The sequence below is a fragment of the Acanthopagrus latus genome, chromosome 3 (assembly GCF_904848185.1).
Source record: "Acanthopagrus latus isolate v.2019 chromosome 3, fAcaLat1.1, whole genome shotgun sequence".
Classification (NCBI taxonomy): Eukaryota; Metazoa; Chordata; class Actinopteri; order Spariformes; family Sparidae; genus Acanthopagrus; species Acanthopagrus latus.
In genome coordinates, this window is record NC_051041.1 from 1,665,393 (window position 1) to 1,691,990 (window position 26,598).

The window sequence follows — 26,598 nt, forward strand, 5'->3', positions numbered from 1 at the left end:
TTCTGATGCTGGAGCGTTTGAAATGTGTGAAAATGTTGCTAAAATGTGTGATTTAATTAAATCTGACATCATTTGGTCACAAGTTATTAGCAGTTTAAGACCAAATTCCATCAGTGAAGATCAAGTGGGATAACTGCCATCCAGAAATCAATCACATGTAAATGAGTGTTTTTTTTAATGGCTGGTGTTCCTCCCTCAGCAGCCACAAACCACAGAGACAAACTTACTTTGAACAAAGCAGGAGCGCAAGCCTGCCAGATTTTCCCCCCAGAAGATAGACATCTAAATGGTAGCTATTGAGTGCACTCGGTGATTCATAACCTGACCGGACTGCCAAACAGAGCCCACAGCTGTTCGCACTTTGATAAGAGATCTCATTTAACAAGCCGCCGGTGCAGGCAGCTGGTGGCTCTTTATTGTCAGGATGAAAAGGCTGATGTGGGACCTGTGGCCAGAGTCCGACACACGGCAGCCACCGGTGTGGTGATGCCACAGACTCACACAGATACACACCTGACAACTCAGACCTTTAGAAATATACATCCCAGATTCCTGGAGGCATTTGATTCATATTAACCTGACATACTGTACACACCCCACTATGGAGCGCCGTGACATTAGAACGTAGGCAATCCGTTCTCACTCCCAATGTGTCAAACACTGCAGCCCGGTCAGCGGTCCAATGATTCAAAGTGGTCAGAACAGACGTATTAAGATTTGATCTGAGGTTATGTTACATGAGGAAGTGAACGCATTTTAAGGAACTTTAGTCGCGTACTTTGGTCAATAACTTACATCACTTGTCTAACATGATGTGACTTACATGACTGAACAGTTATTTCAAAGTATGATCTTTTCCTAAAACTACCCAAGTTGTTTTGGTGACTGAATGTATCCAAAGTGAGACGTTTTCACATTAATCACATCAGATGATGACTAGGATAGAAAAGACAGCGTCGCTCCAGTTCCACCCACTAACTTTTTAAAAGACTTGTGACTGTGTCTGTGTTTCTCATCTTCCAGACAGGATCTCCTCAATATCTTGATCTAAATTACACATCCTGAAGAAATTAAGCTTAATCATCTTTAATAAATGGGAAGTTATTATATTAAAATCAACACACCTGTACACGTACACAGCCGTTAAATTATCACAATTTGATGTAGCGAAAAATAATTTTTGAAGACAGTTTGATGACAGAAGTGATATTAAAGACAATATTTACTGATTTCACATAATGACGCAGGCATCTTAATTTCGACGTTGGAACGTCAGGCCGTCATCAGTATCCGTTTGCCTGTCAAACATGGTCACACACACTCACACAAACACCATTTCCACCACACTATGTGTTTTTACATCAGTGTTTGTTTTCAACAAGACTCTCGGCAGCTCTCTCTCTTTCTGTCTGTCTGCTGCAGCTCATTAGTGTGAAGACCTGACATTCTCTCTCTTTCCCTCTCTCTCTCTCTCTCTCTGTCTTTGAAAATCCACCACTGTTTTCATCATCATTATCCTCCTCTCTCTCTCTCTCTCTCTTCCTCACAACTTGAATCTGAAGACCTGCCATCACATTCAACACTACTGTCTTTGTCTCCCTCCCTCTTTCTCTCCATGGAGGGCTTCTAATCAGGGGGCCTGCCTTCGTCTTCGTCAATAATCTCCCTCATCCTGTTCAAGATTGACACGTCAAAGCTTTGGCTTTGTTTCGTCAACATCTTTTTCATCTTCTAATAACATTGTACAATTCAACAAATCATTTACTGTTTAACTTTCATACAAAAACAATCCAAGACTCTCAACTCCAATTTTTCATTGGCTACACAATAATTAGAAGTTGTAGAAAACACGAGTGTCAGAAGTTAAACAAATGAGACTTCATCCTACCGTCTCCTCTGCTCTGTCTCCCTTGGAGCTGACGTAGTTCAGTCGATAATGTCGGACATTTCTGGAGTCGACGGGCTGCCAGGAAACCCGCACACTGAAAGAGGTTTCCTCATCGATCCTCATGTTCCTCACTCCAAACCGCGGAGCTGCAGGATCAGAACAGACTCAGCTCACTGAAGCACAACACTGCCTTTCAATGTATAACAGAAAAAAACTAAAAGAGAAAAATCTCATCAACGTCATAATTTTGGCATTTCATTTACACAGGCTTCCCCTCAAAATGGTTTGCGTGGCAACACATTTGACAACCTGCGTGATGGATGACACACCACGGATCTAAAGACAAAGTGAAGCAGCGGCAGAAAAAAAAACATGAACCCTGGTTTTCTTAGCGTACGTTGGATCTTGTAAAAAAGATTACAAGAAGCTGTAAAATCATTTTTCTACACCGTCACCTACACAAATCTCATCTCTGCTTGATCCAGCACTATACTGAAACTTCATTAAAGCCACAGTGGCTATCTTTACACCAAAGATAACAGAAAAATAAACAGGTTTAACTGATACAATTGTTAAAACCCTAACTTTTAAACTTTAAACTTTTAAAGCCTGTTCAGATTGAGACTATTTGCAATCTACCAGCCTGAAAACCTGCCAGTTTACACCAATATGATCAACAAGACAACAAGAAAACACATCCAGAAAACATCTTTGCAGAAACTGAACATCTTCACTTGTGATGTCTAAGTCACATCTTTCCAGGGTTCAAGATTAAAGTTTTTACATTGTCATTTGAGACTTTCAACTTCAATCTATAGAACTTCCTGTGGTTTAGTTGTTTTTGCAGACTACAGAGATTCAAATCCTCCCTGTAGATTTTGCAGCATGGAGTAAACTTTTCATTTTGAACAACATCTTCTGACGTCTTCAGTTCTTTGTGACTGAAGACATCTGAAATTATAACATAAAAACTTTAAGTTTGGAGTCTGTAAGTATGTCATTTGGACATCAATAGTGAACGTTGAAAAGACGTCTACAGAACACATCAAAAAACATTAATTCTGGTTCTGCACAGGACGTCTTTTCAACATCAGTAAAGACTTTGAACTGACAGCTTTAGGATGTATGCCTGCTCGATGTGTATCATATTTTATAGCTGGTTGTAATTTGAAGCATCTTAAAATATAAATGAGCATCAGTGATCGTGAGTGACTTTCTGCAGTTTGATTTGGACTGAGTTTGTGGTTGAGTGAGTGAGTAAATGAAAGCAAAGGAAAAGATGAACAGCTGTCAGTTTCTCAATCATTTCTTCTTGATGTGATCCTCTCTTAAGTGTCCTCCATCCTAAACTCCAAACTGCCACCGTCAGCTGACTACATGTAACTAGGTTGACCAGCCGAAATCGTTAAAAGACACTGATTGGCTGCTGAAACAGGTGGAGAGCCTTTTGTACTAAAACTGGCTGCGGGCCATATCACAAGGCTGCAGTGTTTCATGCAATGGTTTCATCTCGTCATGAATATTTGCTCTGTAAAAGCCTTAAAAGTGATATTTAATGTATTCTACACACTAGGGAACACAAACACACAGCAGACAGTTCAAGGAGGGAGAGCAGGGGGAGATCTTAGGATGAAAAAATGGATCAAGGATGATGGGCAAGGACGAACGGCAGCAGAAATGAGCATTTACCTTCTGTGGTGGTGGTTGTCGTAGCGACTGTGGTTGTTCTTTTAACTGGAAATGAAACAAATCTGTTTAGTTTTTAATACAACTTAAAGATGTTTAATGAAGCTTTAGACTACAGATTAGATGAGTGATAAACACAACAGCTGGCAAAGCAGACAAGGCAGAAAAAATGCAGTAAAAACAGGAGGGCAGCTGACAGCTGACAGAAGTGGAGACTTACTGGTGGACTCCACGAGGATTACTTCATCACTCTCTGCCTCGTTATTGTAGATCGCAGCAAGCAAGACCTCGTACTCTGACGCAGGGCTGAGTCCTTTTATCAGGTAGGTGTTAATGTGTCCGTCCACCAGAACCTTAAACACAGAGATGGAGACTTTGTGTTAAGACGAGCAGCAGATACAGACAATTAAAAAGTCAATGAAATGGAAAATCTGAACTTAAGACTCTGTCCACATTACAGCAAAAAGCATTAGATTTAAGTTTTACTGTCATTTATTTGAAGCAAAACACACCTTTATAGATAATGTATGCATAACAACACATACAGAAAGATCTAAACACAAAAAGAAGCTGGCAGATCAATGACGAGCCCCGAGGTGAAGAGACCAATAACACGTCCTGCTTTTGGGATTATCATGTCAGAGATAATCTCCCAGAGAGAGACTCATTAGTGTGACAGAGAGAGAGACAGAGGAGAGGGTTAACTTTCATCTATTTACGTTCATCTCAGTTTCATTTTGTATCTTAATCAAAAATATCTGAACGAGTGTGAATGTGAATTCATTTATTTCTCACAAGAATGATTTCAACTTATCAGAGCACATCACGCCCGGCAGACGCAGCGAGACGAGACAAAGATGTAAAAGACGTAAGAAGCCGTAAACAGACAGAGAGGGAGGCTGGAATGTGGAGAAAAGGCGTGTTAGTGTCTCGTATCTGCAGAGAGTTTCTGATTTTCTCTCTTTGTTGCTGCTCGGGACGCTTTACCAACCCAACATGTGTCTATTTGACGTCCTGGGAATGAGACTCAACAATCAACTGTCTTTGTGGTGCGTTCAGGAACAGCTGGGACAAATCCTACTGATTCTACCTTTAACTTTAATAGTCTTTGAATTCTATTAATATGACGTGAGCTTCAGTTAGCTTTGAGCACAAATGTCCTTCAGAGGGAGACTTTTTACTCTGATACTCTGAGTCCATGTCAGAGCCTGAACTCTGTTACTGTACTGGAGGAAACAAGATGAATCAGGACTTCTACTGTCACCAGAGTCTGTTTTTACAGAAGTATCTGAACTTCTGCTGGAGGAAAGACTGTCAGGAGTTTTACCACCTCTGTTGTGGACACAGCTTTTGTCCCCAATTGAATCAGCTGTCTTTAAACAACTAGTTCTGTGTCTGAAATGTGCCCACATACGTTGGCTATGCACACAAACACACCTCCTCACTGTCTCCTCCATCGGTGGGCGTCCAGGTGAGTCGGTACAACACCACATCAGAGGCTGCGTGTTGCCATGACACCCTGAAGCTGTCTGTTGAGATGTCACTGCTCTTCAGATCCAGCGGGTCCGGAACGGTCTCTACACACACACACTTATGTTAAGAGAAACAATAGACTGAACAGCTTGTGTTTTTACCTGTAATGCCTGATTTCTAGTAATAACATGACTAAAAATATCAGTTTGTACTTGTGGTGAAGCTGTCAGTCACAGCCTCGGCTTGTCCCTCGTCGTAGATGGCGAAGACACCCACGGTGTACTCCGTCAGCGAGGTCAGGTTTCTCAGCAACCAGGTTGTCACACTGCCAACATCCACCTGTACACAGAGGAACAAGTGACTTATATTGAATTTTTTCCGTCAGAAGTCTGGCTTGTTCTATCAGGGTACACGCAAGAAACCTGAAGTTAAATTTAATACCTTATAAAACCTTTTCTGAGATGCTTTCCATACATTTTAAGACCTCATCACCACTTGTAGTTGTAACCAGTTACATCAGTGACACACTCACAATGCCTAATTACTATATATGGATTATAGAATAGCACTACTAAACAGACATAGTTTGTGGTAACTCCTCATCCTCATTCAGCACAAGTACACCTGAGAAAAGTGGCGGAGAACTGCTGGATCCTCTCACCTCATTGGTCTGGACTCCGTTGGTCTTGACATACATGATGCGATAGCCTTTGACCTTCCTGGAACTGGCGTCCCAGCTGAGTCGAGCGGAGCTGTGGTCCACATCTGAGAAACGCAGGTTCCTCGCCGGCGTCAGTGGCACTGAGGAGAGAAGAGATCAAGGCAGAAATGTTAACACACATCTAAAACCTGAAGATGTGGAAATCCTTAATGGCGATGAGGGTAAACTGAACACAAGACACTCTGTGTTTGGGAAAGTAAGAATGGAAATTACGAGTCCTGATTACAATCAAATACACTGCTGTAACAAACTACACAGCCTAAGGAAGGATCATTTCATTTAAATAATCTCCATCTCATTAATCTGTTGATAACTGGGACAAGACCGTGAACACAAAAACATGGCTGAGCCTCAAAGAATAGAAACAACAGCTGCCATGGAGCTGCAAATATCAGTGTCAAAGGTCAGTGGAGTTTAGATTTGGTCAGTGATTTCACACACAAACTTGTGTGGTCATTAAAAAGAATAATTGGACTCCAATATTTCAATTACACATTGAACAGAGCCTCACTGCATCGGCCACCATGCTTCAACTTCCTCTTTCATTTATTCTCTGTCTCTCTCCCCTGGAGGGACTGCAAAGGTCTAAAAAGCCTCACTTTTTTAATTCAACCAGGGGATCTGATTTATTCTCGAGGCTGGGAAACTTTTATGCTATTTTCGTTTTTAAAAAAACAAACCCTGATAGCGCCCACCATTGCTTCACCTCAATTATACCGTGGGTCAGAATAAAGACAAAGAAGCAGAGGGGGAGGGAGTGAGGGAGGCAGAGCTGGGCTCCACTTTTACTGGAGGTCTCACCAGGGTCAGCATAGAAATGAGGAGTGCAGGGAATTATAAAGTTTAGACTTAGGTAAGTCTATAAAGTTTCCAAATATATGTGTCCATATAGAAAATATAAAATCCTCTACATCTAACGGCCCACACACAGAGAGTGTGTTAAGGCTTTGTTCAGCAAGCAAATCCAGCTGGTTTATCGAAGCAGATCTGAAAGACGGCGAGTCCGCAACGTTATTTGCAAGTGATCTGACTTTTTGGGTCGCTATGGCAACGATGCAGGCGTCAATAACACCGGCCACGAAATGATCAATTATCTCGCTCTCCGATCAATAACCGGTCAAGGTGCAGAGCAGATTGTTTATTTCAGCTGACTCCACTGACTGTTGTTCTCCTCGTTGTCTTCGTCCCGCTCCACTCGTAGCAGCCTGGATTCCGTCCAGCCACAAGAGTGAACGCCCGTCTCACCGGATTTGACATCAGCGTTGTGTGTCGCATCACAAGTGATACAAAAGATGCTTAATCCAATCTGGATCACTGATACTGAATATATATAACTTTTGTTTAGTAGTTGCCGTGTTTTTCTTTCTCCTCTCCTGACACATGCACCACTGTAGTGTCCACATAGTCTCACCTCCTCCAGAAGTAAATAAACTGAGATGTCACTGTGCTTCACACACAGTACACAAGCCATGTCATATTTATCTTTTAATACAAATCACAACCTTCATTCCCTCGATGCTGTGTAATGTTGGTGTTCACTCTCCATTATTTCCCCAGGTCAAAAGAACAACAAGCCAGTCACAGAGCTGTAAACTGTTCTGTGCCAGAGACATGATAAAAAGCCAAATATGAGATTGATGCAGCTTTGAAGAGAAATTTCCACATTTTCTTGATTGACATGACAAACAATAAGTTAACTGTCATCTGCCACTGCACAGTGAGAAACAGAAATAAACTAGAGGGAAAATGTTGATATTTGAAAAGTGCAAAACTCCGTAAGACTGCCTGAGATCATCACAGCCGTTATGAGGACTTCATTATCTTTTTTTTTCTCCATCATGCTTCTTTTTTTTTTAAATCAAGGTCCTTGTCTTTGCAGCTGCAGTGATCTCTTTTCACTGTAGTGATCATTAAACTCATTTTGTCTTAATGAAAGAAAAAAAAACTGAAATAACAGCATGAAATGAGGGCCTTCTGGAGGCAGAGAGACGGGCTCTGAATGATTATGGACAAACTCATCTGCCACTCGTCCAGATGCATCATATGCTGAAGCAGAAAGAGAGAAAGGGGGAAATTGTGACCACAGGCTGATAATTAGTGCAGGACAGGAAACTGCAAATATAAACTTCATGAATTTAGTTTTTCAAAAGTACAATGATGATGCAAATCTTCACTCCAGGCTTCACTGCATGATGGCAACTATACTAAAACAAAAACAGATTTGACTTAGTCAGGGGTAATTAATGCGGGTATGAATGAATGATTAAAAACACATACTGAATGACTGACTGACTGACTGACTGACTGGATGCATGCATTTATCTCTGGATGGGTGGATGGAGGCACGAAGCTCTGCTCGTATGACTGAAGGAGTTATTTTACCATGAAGAGAGACCTCAACCATCCCCCACAACAACTATGGTCTCCCTCCAACAGCCGCCAGCGTCCTTATCCGACCTGCATTCAGAGCCTAACACGCATCATAAAGACATAAACATGCCCTGGCTTAAAGCCGCAAGCCTCAGACCTTAAAGGAGACTTCATAAAAAGTTAATTAGTGAGTATGGCTGTGATTTGGGGGAGGCAGGGGGGTGGACGGGTGGGGGGTGGAACACTCAAGGCTACAAAACTCTTGAAAGTGAGGTGAAAGAAATAGCAATGCGAGGGGAAGCTAGAAGCCGGCGCCATGCAGTGTTTTTTGGCATCGGTGGTTGCCAGCAGAAACGTGCCGGGACGTGACTCGAACATGCTGCAGCTGCCCTGGAAAAGACACGTAACTCAAAGCAAACACTTTGCAAATGAAAAGTCAGCAGCAGCTGATTTGACTGATTAGAACAACTTGAAGCAGAGTGAGAACTAATCAGAGAAATTAGCCGCTGCGGTGTTTGGAATGAAGAGCTGCTTCCTCTTCCCCTGCTCGTTCATTAAGTCCCATGACACTCCAGATCTTTAGAAACTGCCTCAACGTCAGTGTACGATTCCTAAAAACAAGCACCTCTCATACATAAACATCTATATCTTTGGGGAGATGTGAGGTTTCCTAAAGAACTTCACACAGCTGTGAGTAAATGTAAATGTTCGGTGGAAAATTAAATATGACAGGAGCGGCAGCAGCCTGAGCTCCGACGGTCATAAAATCTGTCAGGAATTTAATGAAATTGAATTTCATCAACAGTTAGTAAAAGCTCACTGATGGTTTCACATATTTCCTGTGTGACTAAGAGTGTGTGTGCTGTTCAAATTCAAATCTTTGTGAGGACTGAATTCAAAGTCCAACACTTTGACAGTGAGGACATTTTTTTGGAGAGAACCTAAATTAAAAGGAATGCTGTATAAATATTCCCTCATTTGTCCATTTTAGATGATGACAGACAGACTGCTGGTTCTCAGGCTACAGAGAAAATAAAATAGTTTGTTCCGCATACATAAAGATCAGGAATCAGTCGGGAAACTGATAAACAATCAGGCCAAAAAGCAGAATCAATTATGCCTTTAGTATCAATTAAATTTATCATGTCCCAGCTCTTGTTAGCAATTCATTTTAATCCACCACAGGTGATGCAAGACAAAAAAAAAAACATTCTCATTGCTCCTTGAAAGCTTATTCCACTTCAAAGATTTCCATAATTAAAGAACATCAAAAAGAATGTCGAGGAACTGAAAGAGAAACAAGACACTGAAATACTGTTTGTGAGCAGATTAAAGAGACGAGAGAGAAATATCTGTGATTACTGATTCCTTCAATGAATCATCTGTAGTTTCAAGATGAATTATTTTCTGAAATAACATACTTACATCAGAGTCTTCATTTGAAGCTTAATGTTTTTTTTTATGAGCTGGAGTGTGTCCACATTATAATCACATATTTATCAGGATATAATCTCCTACAACAAACACAAGTGTTAAGATAACACAAGATTGTGCTTAACTGCCAAAAATTGAAATATATGTGTGATCTCAGTCCAAAATCATCTGAAAACTGTATCAGGTCCAACACAAGTTTTGACAGAACTTAGACTTCGCTGTGTGTGGACTTAAAGGACTGACAGGAGGACAGATCTGTCTGTGGAGCTTCTCACCACACTGTTTATTACAAAGTATTGTGACACAGCTGCTGTTGAGAAACTGTCCTGATCAGCCACAACATCTGTAGCTCCACTTCCTGCTGCCTCTTTCATAAATTGAGGGAATTAATTTAGCACTTTTACTTTTAGGGAAGGGGTGGATGATCTCAGTGGTTTTATCAGTGAATTAACTCGTGTGTGTGTGTGTGTGAGGCTCACATGTGGTCTGCTGGCTGGTCATGGGGTCGCTGGCCTCCTCTCCATACATGGCGTACACCGTCACCGTATACTCTGTGGCTGGAGTCAGTCCCTCCAGCTCCACCTCGTTCACCGAGTCCGCCACCTTCACCTGCAGGCGCACACACACACACACACACGCACGCACACACACACACACACACGCGCACACACACACACACACACACACACACACACACACACACACACACACGCACACACACACACACCATGAAGGTATGTGCCTCTAGCAGAAAGAGGATACAGTGTGTCCTTATCTCTCTCGCCACCATCGTATCTTGTCCGCATCTTTCATATCATCTACCTCTCTGCATATCTGCTCTTCTATCATCCAAAGTCCTGCCCAAACAAGCAGACCATCAAGCTGTTATTACATAAGATGACTTCTGAATGTGGCTGCAGGTGGGATCCGTCAGAAACTCTAAACTATGTGCCTCATGTTCAGCTGTGACAGAAAGCTGAGTCAGAGGTTGGTTCTGTGCTCTCAGCAGGATCACTGAACTCTACAGCTGCTAACAAACTACTCCCACCTTGAACTAAACCATCCTTCACCTCCTGCCAAAGACAAAACGGATGCTGAAAAATAAATAAATCTGGCAGAGTGGAGGCCCTCGCAAATGTTTGTCCATCTGTCGGCTCATCCGTTTAATAAATCGTTTGTGTTTTGGAGCCTGTAAGAAATAAGCCAAAGTTACCTTCATATCTGATGCAAAAGTTCAGCGATCTTAGTACTGACGACAAAATATGCTCCCGACAGGAAGCCATTCATGTTCCTTAATAACAGTATTGTAGATTGAGTATGAATCAAATTATTATTGAATACATTATGTAAAATGGCACCGACTGAACTCACTCGATCCGATCAAGTGTCGAAAAATCTTGAAAGCAGTTCATCTCCTCAGCGTCAGTGAGCCAGTAAACATGGGTGGAATTAAAAAAAAAATCAAATCAAATCAAAACTCAGAATTCTACTGTAGTGTGTGATGATGAAATCTGCTGTAACAATAATGTGATCTCATAAATTCATCTTACCAGGCTTCAAGTTATGTGCTTGTGTCCAAACCACAGTGGTTCAGACCAATCAGTGTCTGATGGCTGTTTGAAAACAACAATGACGGCTCCTCAAGAGGTTAGCGTAGATGCTATAGCATAAGTTTATAGTCCCAGTGATTAGTGGCTAATAAACCAGTAATTCAGTCCTCTTTGATAATGCGTGTCTCCTTAACGAATGACAAAATCTACTGACAAAACTGCAGAAGTGAAATTAACTTCTGAGAACTTTACCTGCAGAGAAAAGTTGGAACTTTTTGAAGAGTTCAATAAATGAAACAATGCGATCGCTTGAGGACAAGCATTTCTTCTCGTTCTGTCACACACTCTGAATCCTCGTCACTTTTGATTTTGTTGGCAGGAAAACAATCAGTTTCAGGGACATTGGTCTTCAAAGCCTGATTTTAGTCAGAACAGTGACATGACGTCTCCCTATAGCTGCTACAGCTTTCGTTCTGTGTGTTCTCTCTCCCCTGGGTTCAATCTGTACCGATGCCCACTGCTGCTAAGTAAAGAGTTTTCCTCTGAACCAGTGTAGATGAAAGCGATTTTCTCAGTCAAACTGGATCGGATTTGATTCTGGCTTCAGCCCAGGCGAGTCCCCACATGGCCCGCGAGTGAAAGCCATACGAGCACGAGCCAGCCAAGCCCGAACTCTGACAGTAGTGCCTCAGAGCCAGGCTTATCCGCACCACTGGAAAGCATCCATCCAGATTCTGAAATCCTCCCTAAATTGTTTTTTATTGCTTTCTGCCTGGAGGGGAATGTGACAGTAGATGTAATGAGGTCCGCTGGGATAGAGAGGGATACAGACGGCTGGCTGTGCCCTTCACACCTCTCCTCCTCGTCTGTCTCATTCCTTAACTACTGATTTTACCTGTCGCCGACCTGCATGTTTTAATCTTTATATGCAGTTTGGTTTTGATGTTTTCGTACTTGTTGATGCTTGTGTCAGCATGCAGGTGTCTACAGGTGTTTCTGTTGTCAATATTCAGTTTGTCTTTGTATGGTTTACCTTCTCAGTGATAACTTCTTCCACAGGACTGTGAGTGTAGTGGACAGTTTTCCCCTAGTTCTTCTCGCACTATAGGTGTGCTTGTTGTGTGTTTGAGAAACAAGCTGTGACTCAACTAGTTTCCTTTGTTATTATTAGACTTTTCATGATGCTTTCAAAAATGTCATTAGGAACACAAGCTGGAAATCCTCTGCTCTCACCTGACTGACCCTTTTGACTTCTGATGATGCCAGATACATTATGTCTTTCTCTGTTTTTGACTCTCTTGTCTCGTATCCTCTCACCTCTGTGTTGTCTCCCCACTGAGCATTAAGAACTCAGGATGCAGTGCTCAATATACAGAACATGGGGAAAAATAACAAACACCACATGAAAGCAGACTTTTGACAACTCTATTACCATTACAAAGACATCTCTGCAGGTCAGTATTATTAAGGTGAATGCTAATTAGCAGTCTGTGCTGGCTCGGAGAGACACTGCATCAACTTCAGGTGGTTGACAAAGTTCAGACTGAAGACAGAAACTAACAAACTGCAGGTAACAAATGAAAGAAAAGTGAAGGCAGGTGTTAACAAGGTCAAGCTCTGCAATTAACAAAGACAGACACTCAAATGTGTGTTGTCTTACGATTGAAAAGGAGTCAAAGGTCATTAAATAGCCAGAGCTTCTCAAATTCTGTCCTGTATCATTGTCAGACTGTGAGCTCCAACCAGAGGTTCCAGATGTTTTTTGTGAATATTCAGATTTTCCGTTTCCTGTCACTCTCAAGGATTATTTATCAAAATGTTCAACCAGAAATCAGCCCACTGTGGTGAGGGTAGATATTCAGCGTTTTCTGATTATTGGTAGTGTTTGTTGTTGCCAGTAACATTTAAATATGTACTATATGCAGCATCATCACACTGCCTGTAGACACCACTCTACAAACTCACTCACTGAATGACCTGTGAAAAACGATGCTTCACGGAAGCAGTGGGATCCTACAGTGCAGATACTCAGCAACCTGAATCACAGCAGCGCCCTGCTGTAAATGTGTTTCTATTATTCAGTCTACCTCCTGAAGTCCTGCAGATGTCTTTTCCCTGCAAACACACACACACACGGACACACGGACACACACACACACACACACACACAGTCCTCACCTCCTTCTCGTCAGCGGGATCTCCCTCGGTCAGCGGGGCGTACAGGATCATGTACCCAGTGGCCCCGGCGGCCACCTTCCAGCGGACCATCATGGTGCTGTGAGTGATATCAAACAACTCCAGGTCGTTCACCATCGGCAGGGCCACTGCACGACACAAACACAGTATTCTGTTGACTAGCTTTCAACTTTAACAATAAATAAATCCTCCAACTCAGATCTTGTTTTAGACTTTCAGCTTTAATAACATCACGTCCCATCTGGACAAAAATGTAAGATTTGTATATTTTAGCCAGCCAGTGTCATCAGGTTGCTGTCTAATCTCACAGTCCCAGAAAATTTGAATTTATTTTCGTTGTTATTCGATGATATAACTAAAACATATTGTTTCGATTTAACAACCAGTCCCAGTTACTTTCTGTCTTAACCGAAGCAGAAACCTTTGTTTAATGTTCAATTCAATATTTCCAAAAACCAGGATTAGGCAACTCCTCACTTGTTGCTATTAATACTATTAATAATAATACTATTAATTCATTTTCTTGTTCTGTTTTACACTGTCAGGTTTCATTTGTTGCCTCAGCCTGACAGTCCAGCTCGAGCAGCAGTGGCAGCTAACGGCGGCAGCTAAACCCCATTAACTTTGTACAAGGTTGACTCGCAACTTAGCATTCATCCTCTACAGACGGGAGGAATTCCCCGTCATTCATCAGCGAGCGCAGGGCTGAGCGGGGCCGAAGAATCCTGCCAGGCTCTGGTTCAGGGTTGCAGACATCATGACGGGGCCTCAGGCTACACAACCAGAATTAGAGCTCACCACAGGTATCCTGTCAGAGGTGGAGGATCAGCGCTTCAATGCATAATGGAACACCTGTGTAGCTTTTATGGCCTAAATTTAGTGTCTCCTGTTGTAGTACTACACATATCTGCCAGTCAATCAGCGTTTCTATCAAAGATGCTTTAGCTCAGTAATGTTTGGCCATGTAAGTTCAGACTGCATGCTGTCATTCTCAAAACCTTCAATTCCTTCAGAGCTAAAGGAAGGCAAAGTGTTGGTATAACCCTGCCGTTTTACTTCAGTTCATCTGTTTTATGTATTTCTTGTGCTCCTGTTGACACCTGACAGCGTGATGTCATGTTCAGATATTTACTGCAGCTCTAACAGAGTCTGACAGCCTGAAATGATTCAGCAACAGAAAACACATTTCTACTGAACAGCAGCAGACGAAGAACAAAAATGCAATGTAGAAAATCAGCAGGTTGGCAAAACAAACTCCTGGAGATCGTGCTCTCGGGGGATTTTCTAAAGAATCTTTATTCGTCTCATACGATCCGACTTTGGGAAGGAATGCAGGAGCAGTGGGCAGCCGCTGTACAGCGCCTGGAGACCAATTCCAGATCCGAGCCAGTGCTTTGGTCCAGGGCAATGACAGGACAATTAATCTAAAATACATGTTTTTGATGTATGTGTGAGAACACATAGCACCCGAAGGAAACCCACACAAGCACAGTGAGGCGCCCTGCTGCCCTACAGGGAGTTGAACCAAGGACGTTCTTGCCAAGAGACAACAGTGCTAATCACTGTGCTGCTATGCTGCTACGTACCTGCGCATACCTCTGCCAAGGCCCAACAGTCCCCTTTAATTCAATCAATCCTAATGCAATATCAAACACGACAGCCTCGAACGCAGGACTTTTGCTTGATGTACAGTATTTTCACAGTGCAAAAAAAGTACTTTTATTTCGGTAAAGCATCTGTTTTTTTCTTCCACCACTGATCGCTAACAGCACCTGCATTACCTCCAACAATCCCCCATCATCCTCACTGCATCCTTGAGAATACAGAAACTTACGTGTGGTAGCACTTCCTCTCAGAGCCTCACTGGCAGAGCTGCGGTAGATGGCAAAAACTGCCACCTGGTACTCGGTCAGAGAGTTCAGGTAGTTCAGCTCCACACTGTTCTCTGTCCCCTGGACCACCTAAAACACACAGCACACCAGGTCTCAGATCTTTACTTCTGATTGTGAAGTAACACTGCGGCCACCAGCCTCACAGTCTCATTTAGGATTTATTTAACACATTTTTAAAATTCTTTCACAGCATAATGCTCAGGTCTCTAGAAACCAGCCCAGTGCGTTTGTTTGTTTGTCATGTTCAGCTGTGTGCTCAGGGAACTTAATCTCTGATGGCGTTCTAATTAAAAATAACTTTAATTGGCTCTGATTCTAAGCTCTTAGTCACTTTGTAACAGACAGCAGCACTTTGAGTGTCAAACACATTAATATATCCAAAAAGCCTCTGATTACTAGGTACTCGCATATTGCACAGTTAAAAGTGCACCAAATGTTGCTGTAGGCATTGAGCTCCTCTCCAAAGAGATTTAAATTGAGTGTAACTAGATCAGATTAGCTTTGATGAAACCTCAGTTTTCCTTGTGGGGAAACTGGGCCGTTCCAGCTGCAAGTTGGAATAAACATCAAAGAGGAACTGGATAAAAATAAGAGGGGAACCTTATAAACATCAATATCAACTCCCAAAATTACAGCGCTGCATTTTTGTGTAGTCACAGACGTTGGGAGACTTCCAACAATGTTTAGATCAATGTGCTGCACAGCAGGCTGTCGCGTGGCTGAAGATGTTCTGCAATTATGTCACCTGGGGAAACATAATCGTAATCCTCCTTTCATAAAAGCTCTAACGTGTAAGTCAAAGCTTTTTAACTGAATTGTTTTTAAAGGTACATTTTGCGTTGCTGTTAAACTGTATTGTAGTATGCAGAAAGGGAACTGTACTCAAGTAAAGTCCCAGAAAAATAGATTATTATTAATTAGATTACAGATACATTCAGTAAAAAGGGGATTATTGTTCTAAAATACAGAATGATATACTGTCTGTAATAATGTGGTCAGCCGATATGGCTTTTCAGGGCCGATAATGATTATCAGACATCTCAAAACTGTTGACTTGTTTCAGATTATTCAGCGTGTAGTTGTGTTGTGTTACTAGATTAGATTTGTTATTAGATATTGGACACTGTGTGAGAAGAAGTTGTATCGGGGCCAAAGTTGCACATTTTAAATTACTTTATTCTATAAACACTATGACAAAAAAATCTGATATTATAATCAAACGAATGCTGAATATCAGCTCCAAACATCATCTCACTGCTTGAGTTTGAATACACAGTTGGATTTAGATTTGTTTCTGGTATCGTGTGGTTCTGTCACTGGCTGTTTAAATCAGGCAGCAGAATAAAATGTACCTCAGAATAAGAAGGTGCTGCTTAACGATCACCTAATTGAAAATTCTGCAGAATTGTTGCCATTTATGATGCAAATCACACTGAGAAATTAATTGTACTTGCAGAATTGACCCTAAAAGGATTAACTAAGCAGCCTTAATTAAAATGCTGCCATTACATCAGTGTGTTAGTGTTCTATTCGCTCTCTGCTGGGAAATCAGGAACAAGTTCCACCAATTAAGGTGACAAAAAGAAACCCCCCCCCGTCGCTGATAAGGAGCTGGAGAAACACATTAAACACTTAATGAGTGGACTGAATTCTTTTACATGATGTCAGACAACTCCAACAAAAGCTCGAAGTATTGTTCACTATGGCAGAATAACAATAAAACTAGCTTAATTTGTAACTACTAACAACTAAGTGCAAGAAATACGAGGGTCACGAATCAAGTCAGTGCCAGTGGAAGACATTTTCATCCATGTATTTATGATTCATAAAAATTCAATAATCTGGTTACTTTTTCATCTGGCTGTCCTCCGCTGGCCGGGTAGTAAACCACGCGGTACTTCTCCACCTGACCCGGTGCATGCGTCCATGCCACCCTGAAACTGCGAGCCGTGATATCAGACGTCACCAGGTCGCGGGGTGGAGACACGGAGGTGGGTGGAGGGGCAGGTGCTGCTCCACCTGGGGAAGGAGTGCAGAGAGTGAAAGAGAAAAGACATGCTGAACAAGTACAAGCAACATATTCATTGCACCTCCAAACAGAAAATGACATGACATTTACCTGAAACTAAGCAGGATATATCAGTGTGTATATATTTCATGTCAAGACTCAGATGTGATCAGATGTGATGTGTTATATTATATTATACTATGTGAGGACATTTTATTGTTTGGGGGTCATTATTAGTCAACAATTATCTAGTAATCAGAGTAGGAGCTGTCTCTGGCGTCACGTGACTCGGCTGCTGTCCAAACCTTTGATCTCCTTGTCGAGCTTGTCCACTCGGTCGCACACGGTCTTGGTGAGTCCTTCCACGATGTCGCTCATCACGCTGAAGTCTGCCACATTGTAGACGTGGGTTTCCTCGGGAGGAGAGGCGATCGCCTTCAGCTCGAGCTCATCTGCATTTTTCACACCTGGAGAGAGGAGAGAGACAGGCAGAAAGAAGTCAGGACAGGGCAATCAGCCTGAGAGGAAGTGGCTGCATGTCTGAAATAAGGTTTCAATGATGCAACAAGTCCATGAATACATAACGGCTTCAATTCACCTAAAAGGGAAAATAACTGGTCAAAATCAAATGAGCTCCACCCAAAGAATTCCTTCTTGCAGAGCAGATTTAACTAAACCAAAGTTATCTTTTTAATGTAATTTTCAAATTAATGTGTCATATTAAGTTGACCCGAGAGCTGACAATTACTGAAATTCATTTTACAGGCTGCCTCCAATTTCCTTCTCCTGGCTGTATGTGCTGCTCAGAATTACAAATTGCCTTCCAAGAATCCAGATGACGAACAAATAACTCTCTAAAGGTTTACAAGATGAAACGTGTTAGAGAAACTGAGATATTCCACATTTTAGCCCACACAAATAACAACAACAACTATATTTTCCCTGCAACTGTTTTCCAAAGCACACCATGAGATTAAAGATTGACATCATTCCCTTCAGGCAAAAATCTGTTCCAGTTAAATTTGGTGCATTATGAAAATTAACCTGTGCAGACTTCCATCAGGAGAGAACATTCATTAACTTTCATCTTTTAAAGGTTGCAAATAAAGATTGATTTCATGGCATAATGAGCTCACGACATTTAGAAAGTTCTCTTTTCACCTCTCCCCACAGCCCGAAATGACATCTTCAAATTGTTTGTTTTCTCTGATTAATGGACCAAAATCAAAACATTTTCAATTAAGAATAATGTGAACTGGCAGCAGATTACAGAAGCTGTTTAGTATTTGTCCTGATGGAACTGGAATTGACTAAGTAATCATCAAAAATGTAGGCAGCTACTGATTAATAAACTAACCATTTCAGCACGACTGTAACATAACAAGAAAACTTCAAATTACACCTTGACTGCCGAGTATACGAAACATGTTTCACTGTAATGTGCAGCACGAAAAGCTCCCAAAAAAATCTAATTAGAATCAAGATTTTACTGTTTTTGTGATTTAAATGGATATTCAGGCGTAAGTTTATCCATGGTCTAACACACTGAGGAAGCCTAAACTACATAAGCTAGCGTTCGGAAAACTTGATCTCTAAAGGGGGGTCTGTTTCTGTGTCACGGTGTGTTAGACCATGGATTAAACTTCCGCCGGAATATGTGAATAAGATTCGTCATTCAGTACTCAAAGTTGGCTCCTCCTCCTCATGATGTCGCCACCAGAGCCCTCGACAAGAGAGAATCACAACAACTGAAGTTCAAACAGTCGATCACGTGATTCACAGAGACTTCAAATAGTTCCATGAAGTGATAAGCAGGTCAATTAAATGCATGAATACAGAGAAACAGATGTACGTTGGCAGTTTGTAGTTAACACATGTTTTACAGTACCAGGTTGCTCAAATTTGCAGTGAACTATTGAGAAGCTGGTCCATGTGAAATAAAGTGACACAACTCTCTACTCAAAGGCTCTGGTCACTACGTGTTAATGTGAGGCCTGCACTCTCATCCTGTTGTGTTACTGGCTGAGGGCTACACACACAACAACCCAAAGGCCCAGAAACGTCCAAAACAAAGTAAAATAAGAAAACACAGGCAGAGATACAGACATCGCCACACACATCTCGTGGGTCATAAGTGATGATTGACGGGGATTATTTAATAAAATCACGAGAGACGATCTAACACTTAAGTTATGTTGTTCCTTAATGTCGTTTGTGCAACGTACCGATAGCAAACAGTTCTATCCCAGCGTCCCTCAGGTTCCGTGCAGGGGGCAACACGTCATCCTGCGACTTCCCGTCAGTGATGAGGATTCCTATCTTGGGAACGCCGGGCCTGGACCCAGCCTCTGGTTTGAAGCTGTTCTCCAGGATGAAGGTCAGAGCCAGACCTGGAAGGGCGCAAAGATAGGATAGATCGGACAGAGTGAGACACAGATACTATGACAAGTAACAAGCCAACTCCTCACTATAATACATAAAAAACAAGCCTCAGTGACACACGACACTGGGTGAAGAAACTACCACTTAGATTAAAAATGTAGCGGCTTTAAGATGAAACGTGGAGTATTTTAATCTTTTGTATCCCTCACAGTGTGCAGTAAAGCACATCACTTTTTCCTTATCCTTGTTTTGACATGATGTATCTGTATTTGTTGGACATCTACTGTGAGACATGAGTGACAGCAGAACATTAGAAGCACTTACACATGCAGAGCCTTTTTAAATAATAGTTGAATGAGTAACAGTGAGTCCTGGCTGACAGTACAAATGCACTTACAGCTGAAATGACTCTCATTGAGACATCTTGGCTCACAGACTTAATGGATAAGATCGGTTTAAAGTGTCATCATTACCTCAACTACCTCACACAGTTTTTAGTCTAATGAGCGTTTTAACATAATGAGCAGCAAAGTTATGTTGGGTCCATTATGACATTACTGATACTTTGCTCGTCTCCTCACAGACTGTTTTAAATCCTGCTGGGATCTTGAACAATAACTCGGCTTGTTGAACTGTCAAAACTTCAAGTTCTCACATTCTCTCGCCTGTTTTGCTTCCCCACCATGCTCCAACTCTCTGCCTCCTGAACTGTAATAACCCCTGTTCTCACCCATACACACCACCTGACCTTTTCTGTGCACCTACACACCTGTTCCCACTTGCCTCATTTAGCCCTGTGGTGTGTGTGTGTGTGTGTGCACGCTTTCTCTTTTCCTCCGCTACATTGTCCACTGAAGTTTAATTTTGATGGTATGATGTCTATGGAGCCAACAGTGCTGCAGAAAGTTAAACTGAGTTATGCTAACAAGCTAGTCCTGTCCCGTCAGCCTCCATAGTGTGAACACCAACATTCCCCTGGTCCAGACCACAAGCACAGCTAACCAAGCTAACAAGTTTGCAGTTATGATGGTGATATACTGCCCCTCTGTGCCTTTTGCATATGAATTCAACATGTGGCCAATTCTCACCTATTGTACCTTTAAATTGTCGTTGTAATCCAAAAATAATTTTGAAAATCATATTCCATTCCTGTCAATAGATCCCCCCAAATTCTACACACTAGACCTTTAACTGACCAACAATGTCAGTCTGATGCCTCACAGCTGTGAGGTTACCAACATCGTAACACTAAACTGAAGTGAATTTAATAAGCTGCAGTTGAAGACTGGCTTTGGTCCAAGGCAACCTCTAAGCATTATGTGTTGACTGTGATGAGTATAGAAGAACATAATAACCAGAGGGAGGCTGGAGGTTTGGTTGGCAGCGTTCTGTACCTGTCAGTGTGTTCCCTCCTTTATACGGCAGGTTCTTCACAGCATCGATCACAGCCTCTTTGGTGCTATGAGCGTTAAGATGCCACTCGATCCGGGGGTCTCCACTGTACTGAGCCAGGCCTGCAAACACAGTCATTACGAGGTGAACACTCATGTACTAGTGTCTTTGCAATTTTTGAGATCTAAACTACATTTTCTTTTATTCATTTAGCTGAGGCTACATAAGGCACTTTAAATAAAAACATCCTCCAAGTGGTCTAAATTCAGCTTTTCAGAGGGAAATCCTCACCGATCCTGGTCTTGTCAGACCCCACATTGAACGCCCTGACCAGGTTTTCCAGGAACGTCCTGACCAACCGGAAGTTGATGCGGCCGATACTCCAGGATCCATCCACCAGAATAACAATGTCGGATATGGCCGCAGTGTTACACATAAACCCCTCTTCAGCTGAAACAAATAGACACAAAACAATGACAAATTTACCAGACGATGCATCCAAGTTACCTAGTTGTGATCGTTTTGTTGTGTAGAAACATACTGTAAAAAATATTTAGAGCCTACAGCCCACTCACAATTAATCTGCAGTGGTAAAAGTAGGACAATTTGATGTGCAGCTTCTGTCCCAAAGTATTACAAAATGTTTCATTAATTCTAATTCAGCTCAACACAGTATAATTAAACCCTAGAGGAGCGAGGTACTTAGTTTTAGCAGATGAAAAATAGCAGCCCACTCTGTTGTTGTGTCTCAACAGTTTACTGGGTGATAAAAACAGACCAGACTCTAATGAGGCAACAGAAGTTCATTTACAAAAGCCGGTCCAGCACACAGTGAGCCAAAGGCCAACCAAATTAGGGAGCAGACATATTTCTATCCGCCAATTATCTTTCACAGAGAGCTCAGGAAACCTCTGCAAGCTTGTGTCTCTGTGGAAAAACAATGGTATCATTAAGGTTGTTGGTTTTAATCCCCTTAGATCCACTAATAATAAAGGATAATTTCAAGTGCCATGAATTAAATTTATTCTGATTCAACTATGATTTTTTAATTTTACTGTTTTGCGACGGCATTATAGTGGTACACAAGAAAAACAGGTGTGTGTTGGGAGATACGGGTATGGCATTTAATTAAAAGGAATTTCTAAAACATACAAAAAGACATTTCCAATAAATTGGTATCACCAGTTTGAGACATTTAGTTGCATCAGTATTGGTTGAATCTTGTTGTCACATGACTACTGACAGACAAGCTTTTTATTCTCTTTTAGCTTCTTGGTTTGGTTCTTCAGCAGATTTAATAAATATTTTTGTTATTAATGAAGCATTGAAGAAAAAGTAGGAATAAATAAGTGTATACTTCTTTTAACTCTTTTTCTAAGATGTGTTTGAGAAGTTCTTTCTCGACTTTGTTTGCTTTTTTTAAAATTTTCATTTTCATTTAGTTATTCTTAACTTAAAATATATATCAATCAAAAAAGTGACCACAGTGATCCTCATTGGCTGTGGCTGAGCTGATGGCATCTTATATTATATTCCTTGACTGCCAGTGTGCTCTTTCACTACAAACCCAACATTAAAGCAGTCAAAGCCCAACAGAAGATGACTGAGGTTGCACTGTGAGATGGTTGGATGTGGATGTTTTGAAGTAAATGGTGAAAGGTGGTACTTCGTACAAGCGCTTTCTTAAATAAATACAGCTTAAGAAAACACAGACAAACTCAGTCATGCACTCATGAGGTATTGGATTAAGCAAAAACTGTAATCATGACCACTTTAATGGTGGGCAGATTTGTATTAAGCTTTAACCTGAGTATAAATCTGACACATTCTTGGCCCGGTGCTGTAAGAGTATAGACGTGTGACACCTACACTGAGTATCTGCACCCGCTAGCACACAATTTCTTATGCTCCAGATGTATAAGAGTGAATATTTCTTTCAGGTTCCAGCATGTTTTAACATCTCAGGAGGTTGTGTGTGCGTGTGTGTGTGTGTGTTTGGAGGGGTGGCGAGGGCATTCTTCAGCCGTCATTTCATTCATCATTGACAGGAACTAAGAAGTGTATCACTCCTTACAAGTCTCTACAGTGTCGGAATTTAAACCTCCTCCTCGGTCTAGCAGGAGAGTCTCGGCGGCGCTATCCAACACGAGATGAAAGCAGTGATACACAAGACACACAATAACTTGGCTGCTCCAGAAAGAATGAGGCTCGAGCTTGGCATTGATTATCGGCTGTGTGGTGACTAACATAGAAATTCAAGCTGATTCCTGGGTTGTTGTTGCAAGTCGTTGTCAGATAAACAACATTAAAACATTTCAAAGTAAAATATTTGGTATCAGCGTTTTGCAGCACGTGTATCTTATGTGTCTTTACCACTGAGAGAATTCACAGTTCTCGAACTATAACAGCAAACATTACATCACACCCCTCTAGATAGCAGTAATTTAAAGTAGTAAATTGTGTCACTTTTGGAAAAAGCTGGCGGAAGAGATTTGTTTAGTTTAATTGTTGGCTTTACTGAGTTGTGATTTACAGGAAGAAACTGTAGAGAAGAAAAGATATCGGTTGACAGATTTATTTTGCAGAGGACAAAGTCAGAACACAAATAAATCAAGCGCGGCATTCCTTGATCTCTGCATGCCTGACTGTGATGCAGGGGGACCAAACAGCTATATGCTGCTTTATATTGCTGCTCTGATGCAGCCTTATCAGAGAGAACTTGCAAAGAGGTCACAATATTTACGGATTTGAGATTTGAGCAGTAACAAGACTCATTTGACACGTTTCTATTTAGACAGAAACTGCTGTAACTGTGGTTTTCCAATAAAAATGGATGTTAACTAGTTTGTTATTCCAACAGTAATCAAAGATACAATTTCCGTAGGAGGCAGCTGAACAAACAGGCCAAGTGACATAAAAAAGCTAGAAGAAAACAACGCTTACAGCAGATGTAATATGGTTGAATGTCAGATCAGGTATCAGGTTTATCATGTAAAAGTTCATCCGGTTCTAATGTGTTGTTTGATCTTTTGTCAGCTCCAGAATATCAAAGGTATTATATTTACAGTTATATAAAACAGAAAAAAGCATTAAATGCTCACATTTGAAAAGCTCTGACCAACAAATGCGTGGCAGTGCTGCTTTAAAATGCATTATTTGTGATAGAGAGCAGTACGCGTCCCAACTCCTGAACCTTTTATTAGTGCATTGTGGCTTGTTCTGAGTTTGCTCTATAAAATGTCTGCCCGCTGATGATTGACATCTGTATTCATGCCAATGCTACAAATTCCTTGGAACCTGGAGAAGCAGGTGACAGACCCTGAATAATGGATTTTGTGAAGAGGAAGGGTTTAAACAGATTTAAGGATGGAAAGGATGTCAATACAGGAAATGAAATTGAAGGGCAAACAGTGCCTTTGAGCGCCAAGTGAAAGACGACTAGCTTCCTTTTAATAGCACGTCTGGGAAAATGCTAGCACCTGGACAGCTGGCGAAAAAGAGAAAGGACACAGAGAAAGAGAGAGCGAGAGGAAGAAGAAGTAGCGATGGAAAAAGCTGTAACAGATGCATATTAAAGGGTGTAGCTACAAGTGAGTCTGCTGTGAATACCAATGTTGTGTCCCTTTCTGCTTGATTTACTAATCTTCCCCATGGCGTTTGTTTTCTTTTGTTTCTTATTCTCCGTGAGTGTGTTGTCCTCATTCTTTTGCTTTTATATTATCATCAGCACTGTTCTGTTTCATCACTTATTCATGCTGTAACTGAAATAGTAACAGCGACGCAGACTTTATTATACAAAAGCAAACAAAACGAGATAAAAGTAAACAGAATAATGAGAAAAATTTTAAAAATAATGGTACAGCGATGTTGGAGAGTAAACAAGATAAAAGAGTAAGAGATAAAAAGAGGGATCAGTGCTCAGTGCAGTGGTGAACAAAAGCTACAGGTGTGGTTGAGAAAGCAAACAATAGCTCAAAGAAATGATCCCCATAATTTCCATATTTTTAAATGTCCATGGTGCTGTCTTCCGTGACTTCAGGTTTGTTTGAAAAAAAGAAGAAGAGGAAGAACAAGGAGATGGTAGATAGAATCAGTCACAATAATCACCGTGGCTGAACAAAGAGAAGCCCTACAAGAAACTGAGGGACAAAAAGAAAATGCAAAGAAAAGTGTGGTGTACACAGTTAACAGCGATGAAGGTTTAGTGTCACATCAAGAAATAAAACACAAAACAAAACATAAAAAAGGTAGAATTTTGGGAGGAATGAACAGGGAAGAAAGTCAAAAACAATCAGAGAAGAGGCGGGACGATGCAAACAGACAAATGTAATTTATTGCACCGTCTGATAAACACAATTCCTATTAAAAATAATCATTCCTGCTCACATCTTTTGAATCTGCATTGATTTATCTCAAAAATACACCAAAAGTCAACTCTTTTTAAATAAATCAATGTAGACATTAAAAAAAAAAAAAAAAAGTGTATTTACTATTTAATAATTGAGTGCAAGGACTGTAATTCTGTCACAAACACACCAAAAGGGGGCAGTTACGGTCACTTGGGATATTTTGGTGTTCCTCCTCCTAAACTTACTTTATTTTATTTTGCAAAGAATAAAACGACTGTGATGCCTCGCAGGGAAAGCAGGTAATGCCAGTAGCTGCATGCCAGGAGGAGACGCTTTAAGACCGCTTGTTACTGGGAGCTGTGTTTCTGGAGATCCCTGATATGATCTGATCATATCCTGATGCAAGCCTGCACTAATCAAAGTTCAAAGTGGAAAACTACAACAGAAGAGTCAAGAGGCTCAGCTATGACAGAATGATGTAAGATTGTTTTTTTTATGCAACAAAACTAGATTTTCCACCTAATACTTGTCTGCCTTCACCAACCATTCAAGTTGTACAAGGTATTAATAGAGAAAAATGGAAGGTATGATGATGCTGATGTATGTGATTTCATGACACGTGTGTGACCGTTCCTGAGTTATGGCATTGAATAATGGCTAGTAGGGCAGTTTTGCAGAACATTATTACGTCATAGTTAAGTTTGCCTTTGACCGTTGAGACAGAAAATGTCATAATACCACAATCGACCATTTGTATGAAATTTGTCAGAATTCGTGTTTGAATAACTGAGTTATGGCCAAAAACATTTGTGATGTTCTGTGAGGTCACAGTGACATTTGATCACTCCCTGAAGGCAACGCTGAGATATCACGTTGATGAGAATGGAACGTGCGGACAACCTGAAAACACATCGCCTCTGGCTGTGTCCGTCTTGGAGCAGTGGCCTGAAAAGCACCACCAAAACACTTAACCTGTCTACTCTGTCCCAATGCTTAATCTGTACAAATTGCCCTCTACAGACCACAAACTCTCAAGACAGGAAGGATGATGTGTTAGTGAGGAGGTCAAGGAAGGAAATCAGAGCTAAGAGAGCGAGGGAACAGAAACATAAAAAAGAGAAGTTTGTTGACAGATTCTTCGACAAGATAGCCATTAGCAGAGAGGCCCCCGAGGCAAAGTGTTTCTTTAAAGGTCGAAAAGTCACAAAGGTGCAGGTCTGAGGCACGTCTCGAGACGGCGAGGGTCAAGACTATCAA

At 41.3% G+C, this 26,598-nt stretch overlaps 1 protein-coding gene across 24 annotated transcripts in view; it reads right to left on the bottom strand.

Annotated features, from left to right (window-relative positions):
• Positions 1 to 26,598, bottom strand: part of LOC119016673 (collagen alpha-1(XIV) chain) — a 181,318-nt gene that overhangs the window by 115,128 nt on the left and 39,592 nt on the right. For all 24 annotated transcript variants that reach the window (XR_005074221.1, XR_005074226.1, XR_005074225.1 and 21 more), the window contains 14 exons: positions 21,284 to 21,442; positions 20,995 to 21,114; positions 19,444 to 19,608; positions 17,524 to 17,685; positions 17,060 to 17,229; positions 15,153 to 15,279; positions 13,301 to 13,446; positions 10,052 to 10,181; positions 5,709 to 5,848; positions 5,260 to 5,386; positions 5,012 to 5,151; positions 3,795 to 3,927; positions 3,578 to 3,622; positions 1,889 to 2,034 (listed from right to left, as the gene is read on the bottom strand). Coding sequence is in view for 15 of the 24 variants with exons in the window: in XM_037092778.1 (XP_036948673.1) it covers positions 1,889 to 2,034; positions 3,578 to 3,622; positions 3,795 to 3,927; positions 5,012 to 5,151; positions 5,260 to 5,386; positions 5,709 to 5,848; positions 10,052 to 10,181; positions 13,301 to 13,446; positions 15,153 to 15,279; positions 17,060 to 17,229; positions 17,524 to 17,685; positions 19,444 to 19,608; positions 20,995 to 21,114; positions 21,284 to 21,442 (1,910 nt within the window). In the remaining 9 variants the exon portion in view is untranslated. The remainder of the gene's footprint in view (positions 1 to 1,888; positions 2,035 to 3,577; positions 3,623 to 3,794; positions 3,928 to 5,011; positions 5,152 to 5,259; positions 5,387 to 5,708; positions 5,849 to 10,051; positions 10,182 to 13,300; positions 13,447 to 15,152; positions 15,280 to 17,059; positions 17,230 to 17,523; positions 17,686 to 19,443; positions 19,609 to 20,994; positions 21,115 to 21,283; positions 21,443 to 26,598) is intronic.